The sequence below is a fragment of the Nicotiana tabacum genome, chromosome 10 (genome assembly GCF_000715075.1).
Source record: "Nicotiana tabacum cultivar K326 chromosome 10, ASM71507v2, whole genome shotgun sequence".
Taxonomy (NCBI): domain Eukaryota; kingdom Viridiplantae; phylum Streptophyta; class Magnoliopsida; order Solanales; family Solanaceae; genus Nicotiana; species Nicotiana tabacum.
In genome coordinates, this window is record NC_134089.1 from 88,124,436 (window position 1) to 88,149,241 (window position 24,806).

The following is a 24,806-nucleotide window of genomic DNA, read 5'->3' on the forward strand; positions in this document are numbered from 1 at the left end:
GCCCAAGTTTTAAGTGAGTACACCTGTGTTTTACGAAGCATATTAGGTTTTCACCCGATTTCTTTGTGCATAAAAAAAAACTTTCAAATTCTGGATTGCTTCTCCAATTCTCTGTCTTCCTCAAATTCCTTCTACCTGCAGGTACGGTTTTAATCAATTTTTCCCATCATTTTTGCTGTGCATATGATAAATTAAACAACCTCTTAATCTTCAACTTCAATTTTGTAGTTTGTATTTGTTTCTCCTTTTTCTGCTTTTCCAATTAGTTTCATCCGACATGCGAATTTTTTTATTGAGATCAATCATGATACTGGTATGGGTATCATGCCTAATTAAAAGGGAGAAAATTTTGGGTATAGGGTTGTTGTGCTTACTCAAGTTTCATGGGTACTGTTCATACTTCTTTTCTACCCTCTTCCACTTCAATTTTGTAGTTTTGTATTTGTTTCTCCTTCTTTTGCTCATTCGATTAGTTTCAGCCCACATGGAAATTTTTTGGTTGAGATCAATGGCTTCTCGATCTCAATTTGTTGATGGTACTGATATGGGTATTAAGCCTAATTTAAAAGGAATTTTTTTGGGTATAAGTGTTTACTCAAATTTCACGAATTCTGTTCTTTTTTTCTACATCTTTATTTCCTTCCGTGCTTTTTCTAGATTCTCCATACCTTCTAAATTTTGCAATGTCATGGCTGATTTTCCTCATCGTTTTTTCCCTTCTTCTAATTTTTGCCCTATCTTCTTTTGGGCTCTCTTGATGAAGTTTAATTTTGCAACTCCATGGTTGGTGTGTGTTAAATCGAGCGATAAAATGCATTTTTACGCGTGACGCACGCTCAGTTTTGGATTTTATTTGGTTTTCAGTTGTACGCCTTGAGACTAAACTTCTTATGCTAGATTTGAGAGAGGAGCCAGCTAATAAACTTGAATTTAAGAAGAGCTATAGTTTTGACGTGTTGGCTTAAAGTCTTTACAATTTTATTTGAGGATATTTGAAACTTTTCACAATGTTTAATTGAGACATGACTGTTAAACCTTGGAACATGGCTTTTATATGAAGATGAATAGCCACATATCAGAACAAGGATGCTCTTTGTTCTGAAACCTTTACGCTCTTTGCTGGTTCGAGTAAAGTTCAGAAAATTCATAAAAAATTTTAATTCCAGGGGTTCTATGGTATTATTCCATCGATCCTATGTTAGTAATCTTGCTTCTTCATTGCTTTATTGCTCTTACATATTTTTTTAAATCTCTTTCTTTTTTCTTTTAGTTGTTTGATTATGTCTGGATACAAGGAAACTCAAACTGGTAGATGCAATCAAACATTTTCTTTCGCTTTTGTATTTGTGGAATGAAAGGTATGAATCATTGGCAATCATTTTTTTCCTGATTTTTAATGCTTCCTTATCATAGTAGCTGAATCAAAAGTGATAATGAAAATAAGAAGAGAAATAAGATTTGGGTCAGATTGATGTTATCACTTTCTGTATGTATTTTGTATTCAATTTCAATATGCTTCAGTATTTTGGAATCCGATTTATGTACTTCATAGTTTTTTTTTCGACATATGTGCTTCGTGATATTTAATTCAAGATTGAGGGCAATTTAGTTATTTCAGTTACTTAGTTGATATTGGTCACTGCGGTGGCTTTTGTTTTTGCAGCCAACACACCTTCCTTCATTTCTTACTCGACCGTATCTTATTCCTTCGTTTGTTTTCCTTCTCTTCAATTTCTCAAAGGTATATTCCAAATTCATTTTGTTCTTGATGCTCTTTAAATCTGATCTGAAACTTGGGGTTAGATAGTAAGGAATGAGGAAGAAGAGTGCAAGGCAGGAAGGAGAGACTATTTAGAGCTCATCGTCGGAACCAAAGGTAAACTTTCTCTCTTTCCATCTCAAGTGTTTGTTTTCCTCTATATTTAGTCATGACTATGCAGCATGCTTATTTGATTTTCTGATTGTGGAATGCATGTGTAACGACCCGATAGGTAATTTTGAGCTTTTACACTATGCTTGTCAGTTCTCGGGCATGACTAGCTTATGCAAATTATCGGTTTTGGTTTTCAAGGTAATCAGAATGAATTTGGAAGAACAGTTCTCAGTTTGAAGCTTAAAATTTGAAGGTTTGACCAAGTTTTGACTTGTTAGTATATGATCTCGGATTGAAATTTTTATGATTTGGTTAGCTTCATTAGGTGATTTAGGACTTAGGAGCGTGATCGGAATGTATTTTGGAAGCCCGTGGAAGGTCTAGGCTTGAATTGGCGAAATTAGAATTTGGCATTTTTCGGTTGATAGGTGAGATTTTGATATAGGGTTCGGAATGGAGTTCTGAAAGTTGGAGTAGGTGTGATGACCCCGGCCAGTCGTCTCATGAGTTACTGCTCTGTTTTCCCCATTTCTACTTCTTATTGCTTTATTTATCGGTTCTACATGTGATTGGGTTGGTTAGCTCGGGTTCGAAAAGGATTTGGTAAGGTTTGAGATACTTAGTCTCTTTTGAGGAAGCTTAAGTTGAAAAAGTCAACAAGATGTTGACTTATGTGTTAGAGGGATCGGGTGTGGATTCTGATGGTTCGGATAGCTTCGGGAGGTAATTGGGACTTAGGAGCGTGATCAGAATGTATTTTGGAGTCCGGAGTAGATTTAGGCTTGAATTGGCGAAATTGAAATTTTGGCGTTTTCCGGTTGATAGGTGAGATTTTGACATATGGGCCGGAATGGAATTCCGAGAGTTGCAGTAGTTCAGTTGTGTTATTTGGGATGTGTGTGCAAAATTTCAGGTCATTCGGACGTGGTTTGGTTGGGTTTTTGATCAAAAGCGTAATTTAGAAGATTTTGAAAACTTAGGCTTGAATCCGATGTGTTTTGGTTGATTCGATGTTGTTTGAGGTGTTTTGAAGATTTGTACGAGTTTGAATAAGGGTATGGGATATGTTTTTGCTTTTGGTTGGGGTCCCGGGGGCCTCGGGGTAATTTCAGATGGTTGACGGAGAGTTTGAAATTTTTGGTTAAGCTGCATATTTTCTGGTTCTGTTGTTTTCGCACCTACGGATTGGGGACCGCAGGTGCGATACCGCATATCACGTCAAAAGAAGAAGGCCGCAGAAGTGGAAAGGACCTGGGAAGGCTGGAGCCGCAGAAGCAGTTGGGGAGCCGCACCTGCGATGGCGCAGGTGTGGGCAATGCATCGCAGATGCGATTTTGGGTGACTTAAGTGAGGATCGCAAATGCGGTTCAAGGACCACAAATGCGGTACTGCAGAATCGGGAATTTAGCCGCAGATGCGAAATCCTTGGGCCAAAAGGTATAAATTGTTTCTTTCTCGATTTTTAAGTTATTCCACCATTTTTAAGTCGGTTTGGGAGTATTTTGGGTGATTTTGAAGAGGGAATTCAAGGGAACTTTATTGAGGTAAGGATTTTGGACCTAAAACTCGTTTATATGGTATTATTTCACGGATTAGAGCTGTAATTAATGGAATTTGAGGGTTAAAATTGGGGAAACTAAGGCTTGGTATTGGAGACCTAGACTTGAGGATTTGAGGGACCATTTGTGGTCGAATTTTGGTACTTTTGATATGTATGAGCTTGTGGGGAGTGATGAATCTATTGATGTAAATTTTATCGAATTTCGAGATGTGGGCCCGGAGGTCGGGTTTTGGTAATTACGGAATTTATGCTATAAATTGATTATTTTTGCTTGGGCTTCGTTCCCATAGCATATTTTGACGTCGTGATTCTGATTTTGGATATATTCGACGCGAGTAGAGGCTGATTCGAGGGGCTAATGATTGTAAATGTTGTCCTGAGGGTATAAAACCCCGAATTTTACTTCGTTGTGCTATATTGAGGTGACGCACACGCTAGATGATGAGCGTGGGGTCGTGCACTGTTGGGGATTGTGACTTAGTCCGTTTTGAATGACTATTTTACCGCGTACTTGACTGAAAACTATTTGCTATCATCATGTTTTGGGTTGAATGCCATATTTGGGCCTCGTGCCAACTATTTGAACTCTTAGGGGATTTTTATTGATATTTCCTCACTATTTGACTTTATACTTGAACTCAGTCATGCTATATTCTACTGTTTTCATAACTCAGCCATGTTTACTTTACTGTAACAGTTAAATGACGGACTGAGCACCATGTTTTACTGTTGCCCGAGTGGCTTGTGAGATTCTGACTGAGTAAGGCCGATGGCCTATGTTGTGAGGAAACACTGATTATGATTATGAGGCCGCGGGCCTGAGATTGTACGCCACGAGGTGGCTTGTTGATATGAGGCCGAGAACCTATGTGATTATGCCATGAGATGGCTTGATGTTGCTCTTGGACTGTAGGGGGCCCCTCCAGGAGTCTGCATACCCCCAGTGAGCGCGGGTACCCATTGTGATGTGAGCAATAGCCCGAGGGGCTGGTGTTGATCTATGATATTGCCCGAGGGGGTGACCCTTTATGTGTTTATCTTTCCTAGTTGCCTGTCATTTGCCTGCTTAATTGTTAAAAAGGCATTTCATGAAGTTTAAACTGAACTAAAATGACTTTACATATCTTCACTAATTCACTGTTTTTACTGGCTTTTACTGCTTCATTATAGCCTGTAATGTGCCTTACGTGATTTCATATTTCTCAGTCTTTATTTATGATTATTACTCACTAAGCTGCGGAACCTTTACGAAAAACTTCATATTCTTGAAATTCTTGTCGTGCGAATTTGTTGATCCGAGAACTAAACTTCTGTTATTCTATTCTCTAACAGATGGTGAGGACACGCACTACCAGTCAGGATGGACGAACATCAGTACCGCCAGCTGTGGCCACTAGAGGCCGAGGACGCGGTCGTGGGCGCGGTAACGGCAGAGGTGTGGCCCGCACAACAGCTAGGGCAGCACCTGCAGATCCACCAGCTGCCCCAGTTCAGGATCAGGTCTCAGTTGTCGATGCTCCAGCAGCACCAGCTCAGGCACCAACTGTGCCCATTATGATTTCGGGTCTTCAGAAGGCCTTGACTCAGATTCTATCAGTTTACACTGGCCTAGCTCAGGCGGTTTCAGTCATTACAGCTGCAGCTACTTCTCAGACCGGGGGAGGCAGTCAGACTCCTACCGCTCGTACACCTGAGCAGGTCGTGCAGCGACTTCAGATGCTGGGGGCACATCCAGCACAGCCGGTTGCAGCTGCTCAGGACTATGTAGTTCCTGCCATGCTAGAGGACGAGCAACATAGGTTGGAGAGGTTTGGTAAACTTCAGCCTCCGACCTTTAGTGGTGAAGAGGGCGAGGATGCCCAGGGTTTCTTGGATAAGTGTCAGAGGATGCTTCGTACAATGGGTATTCTGGAGACCAAAGGGGTCGCTTTCACTACTTATCAATTTTCTGGAGTTGCCTTCACTTGGTGGGGGTATTTTGAGAGGCATAGGCCTGTTGGTGTAGTACCCCTTACTTGGTAGCAGTTCTTCGTTCTCTTTATGGAGAAGTATGTGCCGCAGTCTCGCAGAGAAGAGCTGCGCAGGCAGTTTGAGTGGTTGCGTCAGGGAGAGATGACTGTGATGCAGTATGAGATGAGGTTTTTCGAGTTATCTCGTCATGCTATTTGGTTGGTTATGACAGATAGAGAGAGGATTAGGAGGTTTGTTAATGGCCTCACTTATCAGCTTCGCATTCTTATGACTAGGGAGAGGGTGACTGGTGTGACTTTCGAGGAGGTTGTATACATTGCTCGTGAGATTGAGTCTGTTCATCGCCAAGAGCGAGAGGAGAGGGATGCCAAGAGGCCTCGAGGATTTGGTAGTTATAGTGGTGCTCCTTCGAGAGGTCAGTTTCAGCACGGCAGAGGCCGTCTATTCAGGTATGCTCAGCCAGCTCGCCTAGGTTATCACGGGGCATCATCGGATCATGGTTCTCACAGTTCTCATCAGGTCCAGTCATCACTTAGTGCCCTTCCAGCTCAGAGTTCGTCCCGTGCTCCATCAGTTCAGGGCTCTTATATGCCAGTTGCATCTGCTAGTCATTCAGATTCTAGGGATTCCCTTCATTCACCGTCTCCAGCACCCGGGAGTTGCTATGAGTGTGGAGAGATGGGCCATATGTGGAGGCAGTGTCCTCCTCATCTTGCGGGTTCATCTCAGCAGAGGGGTCAGTCATCGATTTCAACGCCAGTTACTTCATCATCACCTACCCAGCTAGCTAGGGGTGGAGGTCAGTCAACTAGGGGTCGCCCTAGAGGGGGAGGTCGATTAGGTGGCGGTCAGGCCCGTTTCTATGCACTTCCTTCTAGACCTGATGCTATTGCTTCCGATGCTGTTATTACAGGTATTGTCTCAGTCTTCCACAGAGATGTTTCTATATTATTTGATCCTGGTTCCACCTTTTCTTATGTGTTATCATACTTTGCTCGTTATTTGGATATGCCCGTGAGTCTCTTGTTTCACCTGTTCATGTATCTACCCCGGTGGGCAATACTATTGTTGTAGACCGTGTGTACTGGTCGTGTGTGGTGACTATTAGGGGTCTGGAGATCCGAGTGTATTTTTTATTATTGTGTATGGTGGATTTCAATGTTATTTTGGCCATGGATTAGCTATCTTCGTGTCGTGCTATTCTGGACTGTCATGCCAAGACAGTCACATTGGCTATACCGGGTGTGCCACGGATTGAGTGGCAAGGTTTGACTGATTATGTTCCCAATAGGGTAATCTCATTCTTGAAAGCCCGACGTATGGTTGGGAAGGGTTGTCTTTCGTATCTAGCCTTTATGAGGGACGTCAGTGCAGAGACTCCCAATATTGATTCTGTTCTAGTTGTGAGGGATTTTCCCGATGTGTTTCCTGCAGACCTGCTGGGCATGCCACCGGACAGGGACATCGATTTTGGTATCGATCTGGTCCGGGCACTCAGCCCATTTCTATTCCGCCGTATCGTATGGCACCAGCGGAGTTGAAGGAGTTAAAGGAGCAGCTTCAGGAACTCCTTGATAAGGGGTTCATTCGGCCTAGTGTGTCACCTTGGGGTGCGCCAGTTCTATTTGTGAAGAAGAAGGATGACACTATGAGGATGTGCATTGATTATAGGCAATTGAGCAAAGTAACAATTAAGAACAAGTATCCTTTGTCTCGCATTAATGATTTATTCGACCAGCTTCATGGAGCGAGAGTGTTCTTCAAGATTGATCTCCGTTTAGGTTATCACCAGTTGAAGATCAAGGACTCAGATATTCTTAAGACAGCTTTCAGGACCCGATACGGTCATTATGAGTTCTTGGTGATGTCTTTTGGGCTGACCAATGCCCCAACAACGTTCATGCAGTTGATGAATAGCGTGTTCCGGCCTTATCTCGACTCATTTTTCATAGTCTTCATTGATGATATTCTGGTGTATTTGCATAGTCAGGAGGAGCACACAGAGAATTTGAGAGTTGTGTTGTAGAGATTGAGGGAGGAGAAGCTTTATGCAAAATTATCCAAGTGTGAGTTTTAGCTCAGTTCAATGGCTTTCTTAGGGCACGTGATGTCGAGTGAGGGTATTCAGGTTGATCCGACGAAGATAGAGGCGGTTCAGAGTTGGCCCAGACCGTCCTCAGCCACAAAGATTCGCAGCTTTCTTGGTTTGGCAGGCTATTATCGCCGGTTTATTCAGGATTCTCATCTATCGCATCGCCCTTGACCAAGTTGACTCAGAAGGGTGCTTCATTTGTATGGTTGGATGAGTGCGAGAAGAGCTTTCAGAAGCTTAAGACAGCTTTGACCACAGCTCCAGTGTTAGTTTTGCCATCAACTTCAGGTTCATATACCGTGTATTGTGATGCTTCAAGAGTTGGTATTGGGTGTGTATTGATATAGGAGGGTAGAGTTATTGCTTATGCTTCTCATCAGTTGAAGCCCCATGAGAAGAACTACCCCGTTCATGGTTTGAAGTTGGCTGTCATAGTTCACACATTGAAGATTTGGAGACATTACTTGTATGGTGTGTCGTGTGAGGTGTTTACTGATCATCGTAGCCTCCAGCACTTGTTCAAGCAGAAGGATCTTAATTTGAGGTAGCGGAGGTGGTTGGAGTTGCTAAAGGATTATGATATCACTATATTGTACTATCTAGGAAAGGCCAATGTGGTGGTTGATGCTTTGAGCTGAAAGGCAGTAAGTATGGGGAGTTTGGCATATATTCCAGTTGGGGAGAGACCTCTTGTAGTTGATGTTCCGGCCTTGGCTAATCGGTTTGTGAGGTTAGATATTTCAGAGCCTAGTCGGGTATTGGTTTGTGTGGTTTCTCGGTCTTCCTAATATGATCGCATCAGAGAGCACCAGTATGATGATCCGCATTTGCTTGTCCTTAAGGACAGAGTTCAGCATAAGGATGCCAAAGATGTGACCATTGGTGATGATGTGGTGTTGAGGATGCAGGGCCAGATATGTGTGCCCAATGTGGATGTGCTTCGGGATTTGATTCTGGAGGAGGTCCATAGCTCGCGGTATTCCATTCATCCGGGTGCCACAAAGATGTATCAGGATCTGAGACAACATTATTGGTGGAGGATAATGAAGAAGGACATTGTGGGATTTGTAGCTTGGTGTCTCAATTGTCAGCAGGTGAAGTATGAGCATCAGAGACCGTGTGGCTTGCTTCAGCAGATGGATATTCCCGAGTGGAAATGGGAGAGGATCACTATGGATTTTGTAGTTGGACTTCCACGGACTTTGAAGAAGTTTGATGCTATTTGGGTGATTGTGGATCGGCTGACTAAGTACGCGCACTTCATTCCTGTGTGTACTACATATTCTTTAGAGCGGTTGGTAGAGATCTATATCCGAGAGATTATTCGTTTTCATGGTGTCCCAGTTTACATCATTTCAGATAGGGGCACTCAGTTTACTTCACAGTTTTGGAGTTTTGTGCAGCGAGAGTAGGGCACTCAGGTTGAGTTGAGCACAACTTTTCACCCTCAGACAGACAGGCAGGCTAAGCGCACTATTCAGATATTAGAGGACATGTTACGTGCTTGTGTCATTGATTTAGGAGGGTCATGGGATCAGTTTCTACCTCTTGCAGAGTTTGCTTATAACAACAGCTACCAGTCGAGTATTCAGATGGCTCCATATGAGGCTTTGTATGGGAGACGATGTAGATCTCTAGTTGTTTGGTTCGTTCCGGGTGAGGCTAGGCTATTAGGGACAAACTTGGTGCAGGATGCTTTAGAAAAGGTGAAGGTGATTCAGGAGAGGCTTCGTACGACGCTGTCGAGACAAAAGAGTTATGCTAAAAGGAAGGTTCGAGATGTGTCCTACATGGTTGGTGAGAAGGTTCTGTTGAATGTTTCACCCATGAAGGGTGTTATGAGATTTGGGAAGAAGGGTAAATTGAGTCCTCGGTTCATTGGGCCTTTTGAGGTTCTTCGGAGGATTAGGGAGGTGGCTTATGAGCTTGCTTTGCCACCTAGCTTGTCGAGTATGCATCCGATATTTCATGTTTCTATGCTCCGGAAGTATATTGGGGATCCGTCTCATATTTTGAATTTTAGCACGGTTCAGTTGGATGGTGATTTGACTTATGATGTGGAACCAACAGCTATTTTGGAGCATCAGGTTCGAAAGTTGAGGTCAAAGGATATAGCTTCAGTGAAAGTGCAGTGGAAAGGTCGGCCCATATAGGAGGCTACCTGGGAGACCAAGAGGGAGATGTGGAGAAGATATCCTCACCTGTTTGAGGCTTCAGATATGGTTCTTGACTCGTTCGAGGACAAACATTTGTTTAAGAGGGGGAGGATGTGACGACCCGGCCAGTTGTCTCATAAGTTACCGCTATATTTACCCCATTTCTACTTCTTATTGCTTTGTTTATCGGTTCTACATGTGATCGGGTTGGTTGGCTCGGGTTCGGAAAGAATTTGGTAAGGTTTGAGACACTTAGTCTCTTTTGAGGAAACTTAAGTTGAAAAAGTCAACCGAATATTGACTTATGTGTTAGAGGGCTCAAATGTGGATTCTGATGGTTCGGATAGCTTCGCGAGGTGATTTGGGACTTAGGAGCATGATCGGAATGTGTTTTGGAGGTCCGGAGTAGATTTAGGCTTGAATTGGCGAAATTGGAATTTTGGCGTTTTCCGATTGATAGGTGAGATTTTGATATAGGGGTCGGAATGGAATTTCGAGAGTTTCAGTAGTTCCTTTGTGTTATTTGGGATGTGTGTGCAAAATTTCAGGTCATTCGGACGTGGTTTGGTTGGGTTTTTAATCAAAAGCGTAATTTAGAAGATTTTGGAAACTTAGGATTGAATCCGATGTGTTTTGGTTGATTCGATGTTGTTTGAGGTATTTTGAAGATTTGTACTAGTTTGAATAAGGGTATGGGATATGTTTGTGCTTTTGGTTGGGGTCCCGGAGGCCTCGGGGTGATTTTGGATGGTTGATGGAGAGTTTGGAATTTTTTGTGAAAATACAGATTTTCTAGTTCTGTTGTTTCCGCACCTGCGGATTGGGGACCACAGGTGTGATGCCGCAGATGCGAAGAAGAAGGCCGCAGAAGTAGAAAGGGCCTGGGAAGGCTGGAGCCGCACCTGCGATGGCGCAGGTGCGAGCAATGCATCGTAGATGCGATTTTGGGTGACTTAAGTGAGGACCCCAAATGCGGTTCAAGGACCGCAAATGCGGTACCGCAGAAGCGGGAATTTGGCCGTAGATGCAAAATCCCTGGTCCAGAAGGTATAAATTATTCCCTTCGCGATTTTTGAGTTATTCCACCATTTCTAAGTCGGTTTTGGAGCATTTTGGGCGATTTTGAAGAGAGAATTCAAGGGAACTTCATTAAGGTAAGGATTTTGGACCTAAAACTCGTTCCTATGGTATTATTTCACGGATTAGAGTTGTAATTAATTGAATTTAAGGGTTAAAATTGGGAATACTGGGGCTTGGTATTGGAGACCTAGACTTGAGGATTTGAGGGACCATTTGTGGTTGGATTTTGGTACTTTTGATATGTATGAGCTCGTGGGGAGATGAGAAATCTATTGATGTAAATTTTATCAAATTCCGAGACATGGACTCGGGGGTCGGGTTTTGGTAATTTCGGAATTTATGCTGTAAATTGATTATTTTCGCTTGGGCTTTGTTCCCTTAGCATATTTTGACGTCGTGATTCTGATTTTGGATAGATTCGATTTGAGTGGAGGCCGATTTGAGGGGCAAAGGCGTCGCGGGCTAGAGTTTGGACCAGATTGAGGTGAGTAATGATTGTAAATGTTGTCCTGAGGGTATGAAACCCCAGATTGCACATCGTTGTACTATATTGAGGTGACGCACACGCTAGATGACGAGCATGAGGTTGTGCAATGTTGGGGATTGTGACTTAGTCCATCCCAATTTGACTATTTTACCGCGTATTTGATTGAAAACTATTTGCTATCATCATGTTTTGGGCTGAATGCCATATTTGGGTCTCGTGCCAGCTATTTGAACCCTTAGGAGATTTTTACTGATATTTCTTCACTGTTTGACTTTATACTTGAACTCGGTCATGCTATATTCTATTGTTTTCATAACTCAGCCATGTTTACTCTGCTTTAACACTTAAATGATATTTTGGGTTGAGCACCATGTTTTACTATTGCCCGAGTGTCTTGTGAGATTCTGACTGAGTAAGGCCGATGGCCTATGTTGTGAGGAAACACTGATTATGATTATGAGGCCGAGGGCCTGAGATTGTACGCCACGAGGTAGCTTGTTGATATGAGGCCGAAAGCCTATGTGATTATGCCACGAGATGGCTTGATATTGCGCTAGGTCCGTAAGGGGCCCCTCCAGGAGTCTGCATACCCCCAGTAAGCGCGTGTACTCATTGTGATGCGAGATATAGCCCGATGGGTTGGTGTTGATCTATGATATTGCCCGAGGGGTGACCCTTTATGTGTTTACTTTCCTAGTTGCCTGTCATTTACCTGCTTAATTGTTAAAAAGGCATTTCATGAAGTTTAAACTGAACTAAAATGACTTTAAATATCTTCACTAATTCACTATTTTTACTGGCTTTACTTCTTCATTATAGCATGTAATGTGCCTTACGTGATTTCATATTTCTCAGTCTTTATTTATGATTATTACTCACTGAGTTGGAGTACTCACTTTACTCTCTATACCCCATGTGCAGATTCAGGCGCTGCTGATCTTGCTTGCGAGGGTTGAGAGCTCCCCGGTAGATTTTGGAGTTCACGAGGTAGCTACTCGGCGTCCGCAGCCCCGTGCTTCTTCCCCTTTCTCTTATTAGTGATTCTGTAATAGGTTTGTAGATTCTTAAGACTTGTAGTATATTGGTAGATGCTCATGACTGGTGACACCACGGTATCAAGCTGTGTTGGGCTTATTTTTCCGCAACTTTACTATTTCATCTTATCTATCTGGGATATTTAATGTGTTTAAGACTTACTTGCATTATCTTAACTGTTTAAAAATGAATCGGGAATGTGTCGACTGGCCTTGTCTTCATAAGAGGCGCCATCACGACTGGGTTCGGGTTTAAGGTCGTGACAGGAGGTCCGTTGTGTCATTTTTGATGTGTGTGCAAAATTTCAGGTCATTCGGACGAGGTTTGATAGACTTTTTGATCGAAAGCGGAATTTGAGTTTTTGGAATTCTTAGGCTTGAATCCAATGTAAATTTGATGTTGTTTTGGGCATTCCAAAGGTTGGAACAAGTTTGAATAATGTTATGGGATATGTTGGCATGTTTGGTTAAGGTCCTGAGGGTCTCGGGTAAGTTTCGGGTGGTTAAACGGATCAAAATGCATAGTCGAGAAGTTATAGATTTTTGGCTTCAGCTGTTGTAGATTTTCCTTCTTTGCGATCGCGTGAGGATTTTCGCGATCGCGTAGAGCGTGTATAGGAGGCATACAGGATTGTTCTTCGCGATCATGTAGTTGGAGCTATGATCGCGTGAGTTTGGGCGAGTAAGAATCGTGAACACCATGGGAGTTATGCGATCGCGCTCATGTTAGTTGATGTGTATCGCGATCGGGTAGGGTAAAAATTGGGCCAGCGGAGTTTGTGCTTCGCTATTGGGATGGAATTCCCGCGATCGCGATTAACTAATTTAAAAAAACTGGGCAGAATGTTTAAAAGGCCCCCTTTCGTATTTTTAGCCATATGTCATCATTGTTTACTCGATTTTGGAGCTTCTTGAGGGAGATTGAAGAGGGAATCAAAGAGAACTTCTTAGAGGTAAGAATTATGGATCTAATACTCGATTCTATTGTGATTTCTACCTAATTAAACATAAAATTTTGGGGGATTTGAAGCCTAAATTGGGTAGTTAGGGCTTGGAAACTTGAGACCATAATCTAGGGGTTTGAGGGGTCATTTGTGGTCGAATTTTGGTAATCTTGGTATGTATGAACTCGTGAGAGTGTAAGGATTCTATTGATGTGATTTTTATCAGGTTTCGAGATGTGGCCCCGGGGGCCGGGTTTGGCCAATTTTGGGATTTTTGACTTAAATTGGTTATTTTGCCTTGGGCTTTGTTCCTTTAGCGTGTATTAGTGATGTGGAACTGATTTTGGTTAGATTCAGAATAATTGGAGACTAATTCGAGAGGCAAAGGCATCACGGGCTAGAGTTTGGACCGGATTGAGGTAAGTAATGATTGTAAATATTGTCCTGAGGGTATGAAACCCCGGATTTCACATCGCTGTGCTATTTTGAGGTGACGCGCACGCTAGATGACGAGCGTGGAGTCGTGCACCATTGGGGATTGTGACTTAGTCAGTCCCGTATGACTGTTTAGTTGCGTATTTGATGGAAAACTGTTTGTTATTATCATGTTTTGGGCTAAATGCTATGTTTGGCCTCGTGCCGACTGTTTTGGACCCTTATGGGACTTTCACTACCTTTCCTCACTGTTTTGGCTTAATAATTGTACTTAGTCATGTTGCATTTTTGTAATTTCCTAACTCAGCCTTACTTACTAAATTTTGACACTATAAATGATATTTGAGCTAAGCGCCCTGTTTTACTAATAGTCCGAGTGACTTGTGAGGTTGGTGGATAAGAGAGGTCAAAGGCCTGATAGTGAGATTGATGACTGAGATAGACTAAGGGTCTGATTGTGAGGTTAGTGACTGAGAGAGGCTGAGGGGCTGGTTGTGAGAATTATATATTTATGGATCGGGCTGCACACCGCAGCAATATATATATATATATGTGTGTGTGTGTGTGTGTGTGTGTGTGTGTGTATGGATCGGGATGCACGCCACAACGATATATGGATCGGGCTGCACACCGCCCTGATATGTTAGATCGGGCTGCATGCCGCAAGGATATAGCGCTTGGGCTGTATGAGCCCCTCCGGAGTCAGCACACCCCCAGTGAGCGCAGTCGACTATATATATGGATCGGGCTGCACGCCACATCGGTTATTATATGGTACCTATTGAGCGTGAGTGCTGAGTGTGAGCGCTGATTTATAAGAGTTGAGTCATGAGTGACTGAGAGGCTTGCCCGAGGGGCTATATATACATATATACGAGTGATACTTTGCCCGAGGGGCCTGTTTATGAACTTCCTGGTTTCACTCCTCCTTAAAGTGAGTTTCTATTGAATATGTTAATTTAATTACTACTTTCACTCATCTTTAGACCGAGCTTCTATTAAAAATGTTGAACAAATGCTATAAACAACTTTTATTTAAACTGAAGTTTTTAAGTTATGAAATGGTTATGAATTTCTATTTTGTCGAGGGGCTGTATGCGAACTATATTTTGCTTGAGGGGCCGATTATGATTTTCATAACTTTCACTATATATATTTCATTAAACCACTATTGAAAAGGTTAGAAAGATATTTTCCAAAGGATTTTACTAAAGTTGAAAGTTTAACGAAATGATTTGATTTGTACCCTATTTTTTGGGAACATACGGTATCCTCTGTGGTGTCATGATGTGGTTCACGTGATTTCTTACTACTCAGACTTTATTACTTTTATTACTTACTGAGTTGGAGTACTCACATTACTCCTTACACCTTGTGTACAGATTCAGGTATTTCTAAACTCGGTAGGGGGTGTTGATCGCTCAGAGGTAGAGTCATCGGAGTTTAGCAAGGTAGCTGCACGGTGTTCGCAGCACAACTTTTCTCCCTCTTGTTTTCATTAGACTATATTTAGTACATATTCAGACTTTTCGTTGTATTCAGATTTTAATAGATGCTCATGACTAGTGACACCCCGATGTTGGGCTTGTATATTGTTTCCGCACTGTTCATTTAAACTTACATTATGAAACATTTGTTTAATTAAAGGCCTAAAAATGATTCTTATTGATTAATGGTTAATTTTGGAGTTGTGTCGGCTGGCCTAGTTTCATGATAGGTGCCATTATGATCGGGTCGGTTTTAGGGTTGTGACAAGTTGGTATCAGAGCCTAGGTTACATAGGTCTCACGAGTCATGAGCAGGTTTAGTAGAGTCTCACGGATCGGTATGGAAACGCCTATACTTATCCTCGGGAGGCTGCAGAACCTTTAGGAAAAACTTGACATTCTTGAATTCTTATCGTGCGTCCTTGATTCAGCTTGAAACGTAACTCTTTAGATTCCTTCCCTGCGTTCGTATGCGCGCATGGACGCTTAGTATCAGATATGCATTGATGGCTTGTGATTTCCTGATCGAGGGGCGAGGTGTGATCTCTATGTATTGATGTTGGGCCAGTCTGAAGGACTTGAGACCGGGTTTTGCCTATAGCTTGAGCACTGAGGCGATGATTGTGTGAGCACGTGCTTTTGGATTTGTATGTTCGATGGTGTCCATATTGGTGGAAGTGATGGTTGTATAGCTACGTGATAAGCATGACGTGACTATGAGATGTGTGCATATGATTTGAACGAGACAACAAGGGTCTACTTGGGGGTAGTGCAAACTATCCGGTGCTTGGTTTCCATTGTGATTTGATGTTTAGCCTGAGTAGTGGGCGTGTTGAAGGACCTTCTCATGTTGCCTAGTTGGTAAGTGAAGTGGATTTTACGTTGTGAGATGAGTTCAGACTCAGGAAGATTAAGTGACTGTGTAATGTTTATGATGGCGGAAGGGTGTAAGGAGATGTTAGTTTGAGGCGAGGCAGGTGGGCTATCTCCTGCATATTGTTCTAAAATTTGTGTGATCCTTTATGTCGTTTATTGGAAGATCTCTATTACCAGTGAAATATATGTGTTGCAATTTGAATTTGGGTTGCCTAAGAGAGTGGGCTTGACTGTTATGAGGGTGAATACGAGATTTGTAGAAGATTTAAAGTACTAGATAGCCTGTGTTTCATGAGCTTATGAAGGATTGAGTTTAATCTCACTATGGTATTAAGGCAAAAATGGAGTATATGCATTATAAGTTATTGTGTGCCTTGATCTGTGGCTTTGGGACAAGTGGGGGAGTCTGCTATTGATTAATTGATTGCACGATTATGTGCTATGTTGGTTCCAGTTTGAGGCGTATGGGTGAATTAGTTACGACGTACGGAGGTTGAGGCCGAGGATGGCTTCAGTAAAAGAAATTTTAATAAAGGTTATGTTATGCTTTATGGGTGTATGAGAATCATGGAATGACTTGAGTTGTTATTGGTAAAGGATGTACGGTGCATAGGGTAGGAAGTTACTTGGTTGTATTAAGGTAAGGTTACATTCTGTGATGTTTGAGTGCTATTGGAGCATAGGTCGTCCGGTCCATTTGATCAATCTAAGTGAGGTTTGAGCAGAGTGGATGACTCTCGAGAATGGGTCTAATGGGTTCAAGCTTTTTTACATGTAATCATTGGAGATTTTCAGGTTGTATATTTGGCTAGAAAATAAGGTTTGCATTGGAAGGGTGTCAAGACTCGTGGTATTTCTATATCATTGTGGATTCTATACATCAGTATCAGGAAGGTGAATGTAATGACTTTAGATTCGCAGAAGGTCTTCTCAGAGTGGGTATCTCGGTTGTGGTACTTTTGGGGGTGCTTTAGAGGAATGTGAGGGTTTATGAGCCTTAGGGCGATGTGATTTTAAGCTAAAGTTTGTGGGGCAAGTTTTAGCTAAGGATAGTGGTGTATTAGCAAGGAAACGTATCAATTTGAAGGTAATTCAGAAGTAGCTTGGAGAATTTGGACAGCTTGGTAGTAGGTTGGATCAGCAAGGTAATAGATATGATCGGTTCTTGGGTGCTTATGATGCACTGGATTTCTACAGGTTTTTCGTGGCAATGCTCTTAGGTTTTGATGGCCTGCGTGGCTGGGTTGAGTGAGAGGGATTTAGTTCTGACGGTTTGGTATTGTGCAACTAGAATTCAGAGAGTTTTTGGTAGTTTCTACCATGATTAGAGATGTATATTTTCTATTGACGTGAGGAGCATGAGATGTATAGTGATTTTCTCCTAGATGAGATCAAATGGAAAGTCTTGGCTAGTTGAGTACATGGTAGCTTGTAGTTCGGAGTGGATTATGAAGTTCTTCTATTTATCATAGGATGGTATGGTATATGTGGTATGTTGTGTGGGGTTGAGATTTTCATGTGCAAGGTCATGGTTCAGTCTTGAAAGGAAGGTCACAAATTCTTAGATAGCATGGATAGTTTCAGATGACTAGATAAATGAGATCACTGATTGGTGTGGCTTGATCTTGATGAGGGTATACATTTAAGAAAGGGCGATGTGTTTGGGTTATGGATGCTTTATTGGTATTGCGGTGCTATCTTGTCTGATCGACTGTTGATATTCAAGGTTTGCTTGGTGTTACAGAAGAATTTTTAGAAGTACCCCTTGTGGGATGATCGAGTAGCAGGGATGTGTTAGATATTCGGCGATGGAGTTGGTATCAAGGAGTTGGGATCATATATGGTGATTCGTGTACTTTACGAATTTGGAGACTAGAAGTTCTCATAAATAGGTTATTTCGCAGTTGTGGACTGTAAAGATGTGGGTAAGCTAGTTAGATGGTAGTATTAGCTATGACTCAGTCATTGTGGACCTTCAGAGGATTATTTATCTGTTGTGGGTGACTCGAGTTGGTGTGTGGTTCATTGGTAGGCCCAAGATGGATGTGTGTTCTACACCGGGTCGGAATTGTTGACTCTAAGCGGTTATTGTTGAGAGATGTGCCATTCGATTGTTGTTAAGCTTATCCGTGTTCTGGAACAATCTATGAGTTACTCTTGTGTGTTACGAGGAGTTGTGATTTTTTGGTTATATGCGCATATGATGCGATTCAATTTGAGCTTTATAGTGGGATTTGAGCGAGACGGGTAATTGGGCGTTGCATGATTTGTTGCACATTGGGTATGTTCTTTCGGACTGATATGGCGTTGCGTCATTTGCTTCTCCATGGTTATGGTGATTCACTTTTGGGTGCTAGGCACCAAATTGCACGTGGTTGTTGATTTTGAGCATAGTGACTTAAGGCGATTCATGTGGATCAGTGTTTGAATAGGATCGCGCATTGCAATGAGGTTATGTGGAGGTATGATCCTTCGGGTTAGATTTGTGTGTTCTGGTTCTACAGTGTGTGATGGGTTCTTAGCATTGTGTTGTGGGGGTACTGGTGAACTTGCGGTACAACTCTCTCATTTGATTCACTTTCCATTGTTTGGGTACGTTGGGATTGTTGCTTATTGGTGCACAGGTTGCACGAGATGTGGCTTTAGATTGTATTGATGTGTCATGTCACCAGAGTAGTTGTGTTGGATTAGATGAGATTGTTGGGATCTATAATAAATACAAAAGGATTCGATTTCTGCATGTTGGAAGGATAATATCGAGGTTCTGCTTAAAAATTTACTATGGTTCTTGCCAAAGGAGAGGGAGTTTCATGAAGGGTTGATCTGAGGAATGGTTATGACTTTCGATGTGTTTCATTTATCATTGACAGTATACGGAATGATGAAATGGGGCTATATTTGATAAGATCTTTATTATTGATATTCGGTTGTTTTGAGAAACTGCTGTGATAAGAAGTTATCACTACGATAGTTGAGCTATGTGGTATATCATGTAATTGCATCTGAGGCTGTAGGTATGGTTTGTTACATCTTGTTCGGGCTTATTCAGAGTATGTGAGGTTCTGATCTTGTAGATGATTCCAAAAGTGGAAATGTGGTTCTAAGTTTTATGGGCTAGGTTAGATTGTGAAATATCAGTTACATTGTGTTGTCGGACCTATATGAGATAGGGTGACGTGGGATCACCCCGGGTATGTGCATGTAAGGTTGCACAGTGATTTGATGGTTTTCGGAACAACTCTGGGCACGTTCGAGGAAGAATGTATGTTTAAGTGGGGGAGGATGTAACGACCCGGCCGGTCGTTTTGAGCTTTTGCACTTCACTCGTCAGTTTCGGGCATGACTAGCCCCGTATGATGTATTATGACTTATGCAAATCGTCAATTTTGGTTTTCGGGGTAATCAGAATGAAATTGGAAGAACAGTTCTCAGTTTGAAACTTAAAATTTGAAAGGTTTGACCAAGTTTTGACTTGTTAGTATATGATCTCGTATTTGAATTTTTATGATTTGGTTAGCTCCGTTAGGTTATTTGAGACTTAGGAGCGTGATCGGAATATATTTTGGAGGTCCGTGGAAGGTTTAGGCTTGAGTTGGTGAAATAGGAATTTTAGCGTTTTCTGGTTGATAGGTGAGATTTTGATATAGGGGTCGGAATGGAGTTTCGGAAGTTGGAGTAGGTCCGTTGTGTCATTTGTGACGTGTGTACAAAATTTCAGGTCATTTGGACGAGGTTTGATAGACTTTTTGATCGAAAGCGGAATTTGGAAGTTTTTGGAATTCTTAGGCTTGAATCCAATGTAAATTTGGTGTTTTGATGTTGGTTTGAGCGTTCCGAAGGTGAGAAAAGGTTTGAATGATGTTATGATATAAACTTCTTCCAACCTTCGGAACGCTCCAAACAATATCAAAACACCAAATTTGCATCGGATTCAAGCCTAAGAATTCTAAAAACTTCCAAATTCCGCTTTCGATCAAAAAGTCTATCAAACCACGTCCGAATGACCTGAAATTTTGCACACACATCCCAAATGAAACAATGGACCTACTACAACTCTTAGAATTCCATTCCGACCCCTATATAAAAATCTCACCTATCAACCGGAAAACGCCAAAATTTCAATTTCGCCAATTAAAGCCTAAATCTACTCCGTACCTCCAAAACACATTTCGATCATGCTCCTAAGTCCCAAATCACCTTCCGAAGCTATTCGAATTATCGGAACTCACATCCGAGGCCTTTAATACATAAGTCTACTTCCGGTTGACTTTTCCAACTTAAGCTTACTCAAAAGAGACTAAGTGTCTCAAACCTTACCAAAACCTTTCCGAACCCGAGCCAACCAACCTGATAACACATAATACAGTAGAATAAGGCAATAATAAGCAAAAATGGGGGGAAACGGAGCGGTAACTCATGAATAACCGGCCGGATCGTTACATCATATTTATCATTTGGTGTCTTAAATATAGTAAAAATTATCCAAGAAGAAAATGATTGAGCTATATATGGACATAGGCAAGGGGAGGTGGTGGTGAGATGCAATGTGATGCAAACGTCCCTCGTGTCAAAGTGCTAATTAGCTAATTCCAGGGAGATCATAAGCAGTGAGGAGTATGTACTTTATGTGTTGTTTTCCTGTCTTCTAAATTCTGTTCCACTCTTTTCACACTATGTACTTTTCAAGTGAAATCTCTTATCAAATAAATTCATATATCCAAGTATAAGGTTACTGATGGTGAATATAGAATTGCCACAATCATAGTAGCTTTAACATGTGCACTCTACACATTTGCTCTTTGGAAGTGCCAAGGTTCAAAGTGGTGATGTATTGTGTTACAAGCTCAAATAACTCATCATCACACACAAAATCTGAACTTGCTACTTTAATTTTTTGTTATGCGAGTCTATCAACTTTAAATGTAACTTGACCAGAGCTCCCAATTGCGCGTGCATGATCTGTGTGATTATCCTATGGTTCTCATGTTTGGAGATCATAATATTTGCGGGTCATTTTAAACTCTGTATCTTTACCAACTACTTATAATGAGCTGTATCATTTTCTTAGTACTATCATCTTTTTCGTTGAATGATTTGCTTATGACCCAAGAAGGTGGACAACTATGAGTAGAAGTCAAAAAATTTCTACTCTGAGCGCATACAAGCAGACGAGGAGATATAATACTGTCTTGAAGGAGTGGATATCTTGATGTAAGAGACGACCTTGAAGGAGTAGATATCTTGATGTAAGAGACGAGGATGATCGCTAAATTTGCATCTTGCATTAAAGTTGGTGATCTGATTGTCTTACCTATTAGAATTACCATAAGTTCACCCTCGACAACAGGATCTATGTCAAGGTGTGCAAAAATTTGAGTTTCTCTTTTATTAAGCATAGAATAAAAGTGTTGTATTCTCAAGCTTTAAATTCCAACTTCTTTCGTCTCCCTGTTGACTGCCTAATTTGTTTTCATTTTTTAAGTAAATTGGATTTGAATTTTATGTGTCACACACTTTTTCCGAGTGATAGACTGACTATGGTGCGTGATCGTAATAGCTTTAGTTTATATATAGCTCGCTAGCATCAGGATCTTGGAGCTCAGAGGCAATCGTTACCTTATAAATACTGAAATTTTTGAAGCACGCTAAATTTCAATTAACTGAGTTTTTAAAATCAAGGATAACTTATTGTTGTGGCTTTGATGAATCGGTAAGGCTAAACTGACATCATAACATATTTCTTATAGATACAGATGAGCCACATATCTCACGCTGTCCAAAAACTCTCAGATTTGGTATAACTATTGATATTAGAGAGTATGCTAAGTTATACTGGGAAGAGGTTTTGAAAGAGCATTTTGTATGTTCCCTTATGCTTTGTTGTCTCAAATAAGCCTTTTTCATATTATCTTAGGCATACAAAATTCAAAATTCACATGACTTGAATCTGTTGATCTTTTGATGCATTTTCAGAACATTTCACATCTTGAAGGATTGCATCTCACTTACATGAAAGAATATGTTAATGTTTAAAATAACAATAATAATCTAACAATACAGTTAGGAGAAATTTAAAGTTGGCCAAGTAGGTCTCTTTGCTTTCTTTTACCTTGAAAACTTTAAAATTTTCCTCTTTGTTATTCTTGGCCGTCACTTTGGCAAAACTTAGAGCCCGTTTGGATTAGCTGATTTGAAGTAGCTGATAAGCATTAGATGCTGAAAAGCACTTTTAAGTACTGAAATTGATTTAATAAATAAGTAGTTACGTGTTTGGATACAAGTCCTGAAATTGATAATAAGTTGCTGCAGTATTTGATAAAAAAGTGCTAGTAACCTCTTTTTCTGTTAAAATGACTTAAATAACCTTATAACTGTTTACACTTATAAGGGCGTAATTTCTTCAAAATTTTAGATTCCAGATCGATTCAAATACAATATATTCTATTTATCATTTTATTTTAAATACAACTGTGCTTCGATAAGATAATTTTATGAATAATTTATTTTATGATAAGCATATAATTATAAGTTATAATAATTAATAAATTGACAAAAGTTTCTCAGTAAAAAATAAACCTAAATAGAACAAAATATTTGAAGAGAAACAAACACTGTCTTCATCACTACAACACTTAGAAAGCAGTACACCAATGACATACAGTTCAAAGATTAATACACAATCACAAAAATACAAATATGCAAAGGAATAGAGAATTTGCTTATCTTAAATAGTTCAATGAGAATTCAAGACTTGAAGAGGCGGAGGGTTTAGGTTGAAACAATACTTGAGGTAGTGAGTATCGATATAAGAGGTTTTTTTCTAAAAAAGAATATTTTAAGGATAAAATAGTAAAAATCTTGGTCAAACTTAAAATGCTTATAAGCTAAAAATTCATAAGTTGGGGGTGACCAGCTTATGGCTTTTAGCTTATTTTTGACTTATAAGCATGTGGCTTATAAGCACTTTCGACTTTACCAAACGCGTAGATAAACCGAAAAGTGCTTATAAGCTAGTTTGACCAGCTTATAAGCTTAGCTAAACACCCTCTTAATTGTCTTTTTCCACTTTTTCATTGAGATATGAACACTGACAATCGATCATTACTTCATAATTTATAGCCTTTTTTTGGTCAGAAACTGCTAAGAAGGCTAAACACCGCACAAAAAAAGCATTCTGACTATGGGTGTTTATCGGGCTGGGCTGACCCGTTTTCAGCCCGCTTCAACCCGGGTCAGCCCACTACTGTTCACATTGGGCCGGGGGCCGGGTTGTGTACGTTCACGTTTAGACTAACGGTGCCCCGAACCCGTTAAACCCGAATTTCCTTAACGGGCTGAACACGGGCTGCAGCCCGTTAGCAGCCCGGTTTCCATTTGAATTTTTTTTTTTTAATTAAATTGGACCGTTCCCAACTGTCAAATTCAGAAATGACCGTTGGGGAACGGCCAAAAATTGCAGAAATGGCCAATTTTGCCCCCCCCCCATTAATAATATAGCCCTCCCACCCCAAAATCTATAAATAGCCCCCCTTCTTCTTCATTTTTTCTCACAAATTCACTCTCTTACTACTCTAAATTCTCTCTCAAGTATCAAACTCTCAATTCTCTCTTGATATTATAGTTCTTAAATTCTCAAATCTCAAATTCTCAATTATTTATTATTTCAAGTTTCATCAATTATTTAGTTTAGCCATTACAAAATTATTATTATCAAATATCAATTATTCAAGTGAAGTATGGTATCAATTATCAAGTATTCAAGTATTATCAACTATCAAGTTTCGGTCTATCAATTGAAGTTTGAATTTTGATATCAAAAATTCAAAATTAGTGCGGCATAAGGAATCCCGGTACACTCGTTCCATCTCTTTCTCTTATTTGGTGTACACTTATTTTATTAATTAGTTTCTTAATTTAATTTCTTAATTTAGTTTCTTAATTTAATTTCTTACTTGAATTTCTTAATTTAATTTCTTAATTTAATTTCTTAATTTAATTTCTTACTTTAATTTATATAATGGATTTACTTAGAGCGGCCAAAAAAGCGTGCACTAGAGGTGGTAGTAAAACTTCAAAAAGAACAAGAGGTGGTGTTGGTTCTTCTAGTAGCTTACACATATTTCTGAAAGTTCACCTGAAAATTTAAATGTAGATTATGAGAGAATGCAAGAAAAATATGGTGTAGATGATGATTTTGATGCTTTGTTAGATGATATTCAATCACCCGATAATCTTGACACACCACCACTTACACCTGGTAATGCTAGTCAAACTCAAAATGTTAGGGGTGCAGGTGCAACAAGTAGGTCTCCTCTCCCTATTAAGAAGAATCGACGATTAAGAAGCAAGTGTTGGATGTTTTATGAAAGACTAGAAGATCAAAAAAAATATGTAAAATATAAAATTTGTAGTGAACATTATAAACATGAGCCCGGTAAAGGAGGGGGAACGGGTCAACTTCGTAAGCATATGGAAGAGAAACACCCTCTTGAATGGGGAGTAGATGAGTTATCTGGGCAACAAAGACTTAACCCGAGTACTGGTGGGTTATTTGGGAAATACGATATTAAGAAAGATCGGGAAGAATTAACTAAAATGATTGTTTTAGGTTGTTTACCTTTTAGTTTTGCTTCTTCACCGTATCTTGTTACTTATATTCAAAGAATTTATAACCCTATGTTTAAAGGTATTCCTTGAAGTACTTGTAGAGCTGATATCTTTAGGCTTTTTGGACAATATCATACATATATACGTTATTTGTTCGCAAGTCTTCCTTGTAAAGTTTCTCTTACTTCTGATATTGGTCGTGC

At 40.6% G+C, this 24,806-nt stretch overlaps 1 protein-coding gene across 8 annotated transcripts; it reads left to right on the plus strand.

Moving 5' to 3' along the window:
• Positions 1–12,413, plus strand: LOC142164700 (uncharacterized). Of its 8 annotated transcripts, XM_075223081.1 has the most exons (6): positions 9–141; positions 1,271–1,358; positions 1,664–1,741; positions 1,804–1,876; positions 4,767–6,318; positions 12,142–12,413. In XM_075223081.1, exons 5-6 carry the CDS (start codon positions 5,475–5,477, stop codon positions 12,174–12,176), a joined length of 879 nt encoding a protein of 292 aa, XP_075079182.1. In that variant the 5' UTR covers positions 9–141; positions 1,271–1,358; positions 1,664–1,741; positions 1,804–1,876; positions 4,767–5,474; the 3' UTR covers positions 12,177–12,413. The 8 variants fall into 8 exon arrangements, 6 of the variants coding, with proteins under 6 accessions (XP_075079183.1, XP_075079182.1, XP_075079181.1 ...); XM_075223082.1 differs by lacking the exon at positions 1,664–1,741 and having other exon boundaries at positions 1–141; XM_075223080.1 differs by having other exon boundaries at positions 1,664–1,876.
• Positions 12,414–24,806: the final 12,393 nt, after the last annotated feature.

Bases quoted from the DNA above. Each gene is read 5' to 3' on its own strand.
- LOC142164700 (XM_075223082.1), top strand. From the start codon at position 5,475: ATGGAGAAGTATGTGCCGCAGTCTCGCAGAGAAGAGCTGCGCAGGCAG. The intron at 6,319-12,141 runs GTATTGTCTCAG...CCCCATGTGCAG, and splicing joins TTCCGATGCTGTTATTACAG to ATTCAGGCGCTGCTGATCTT.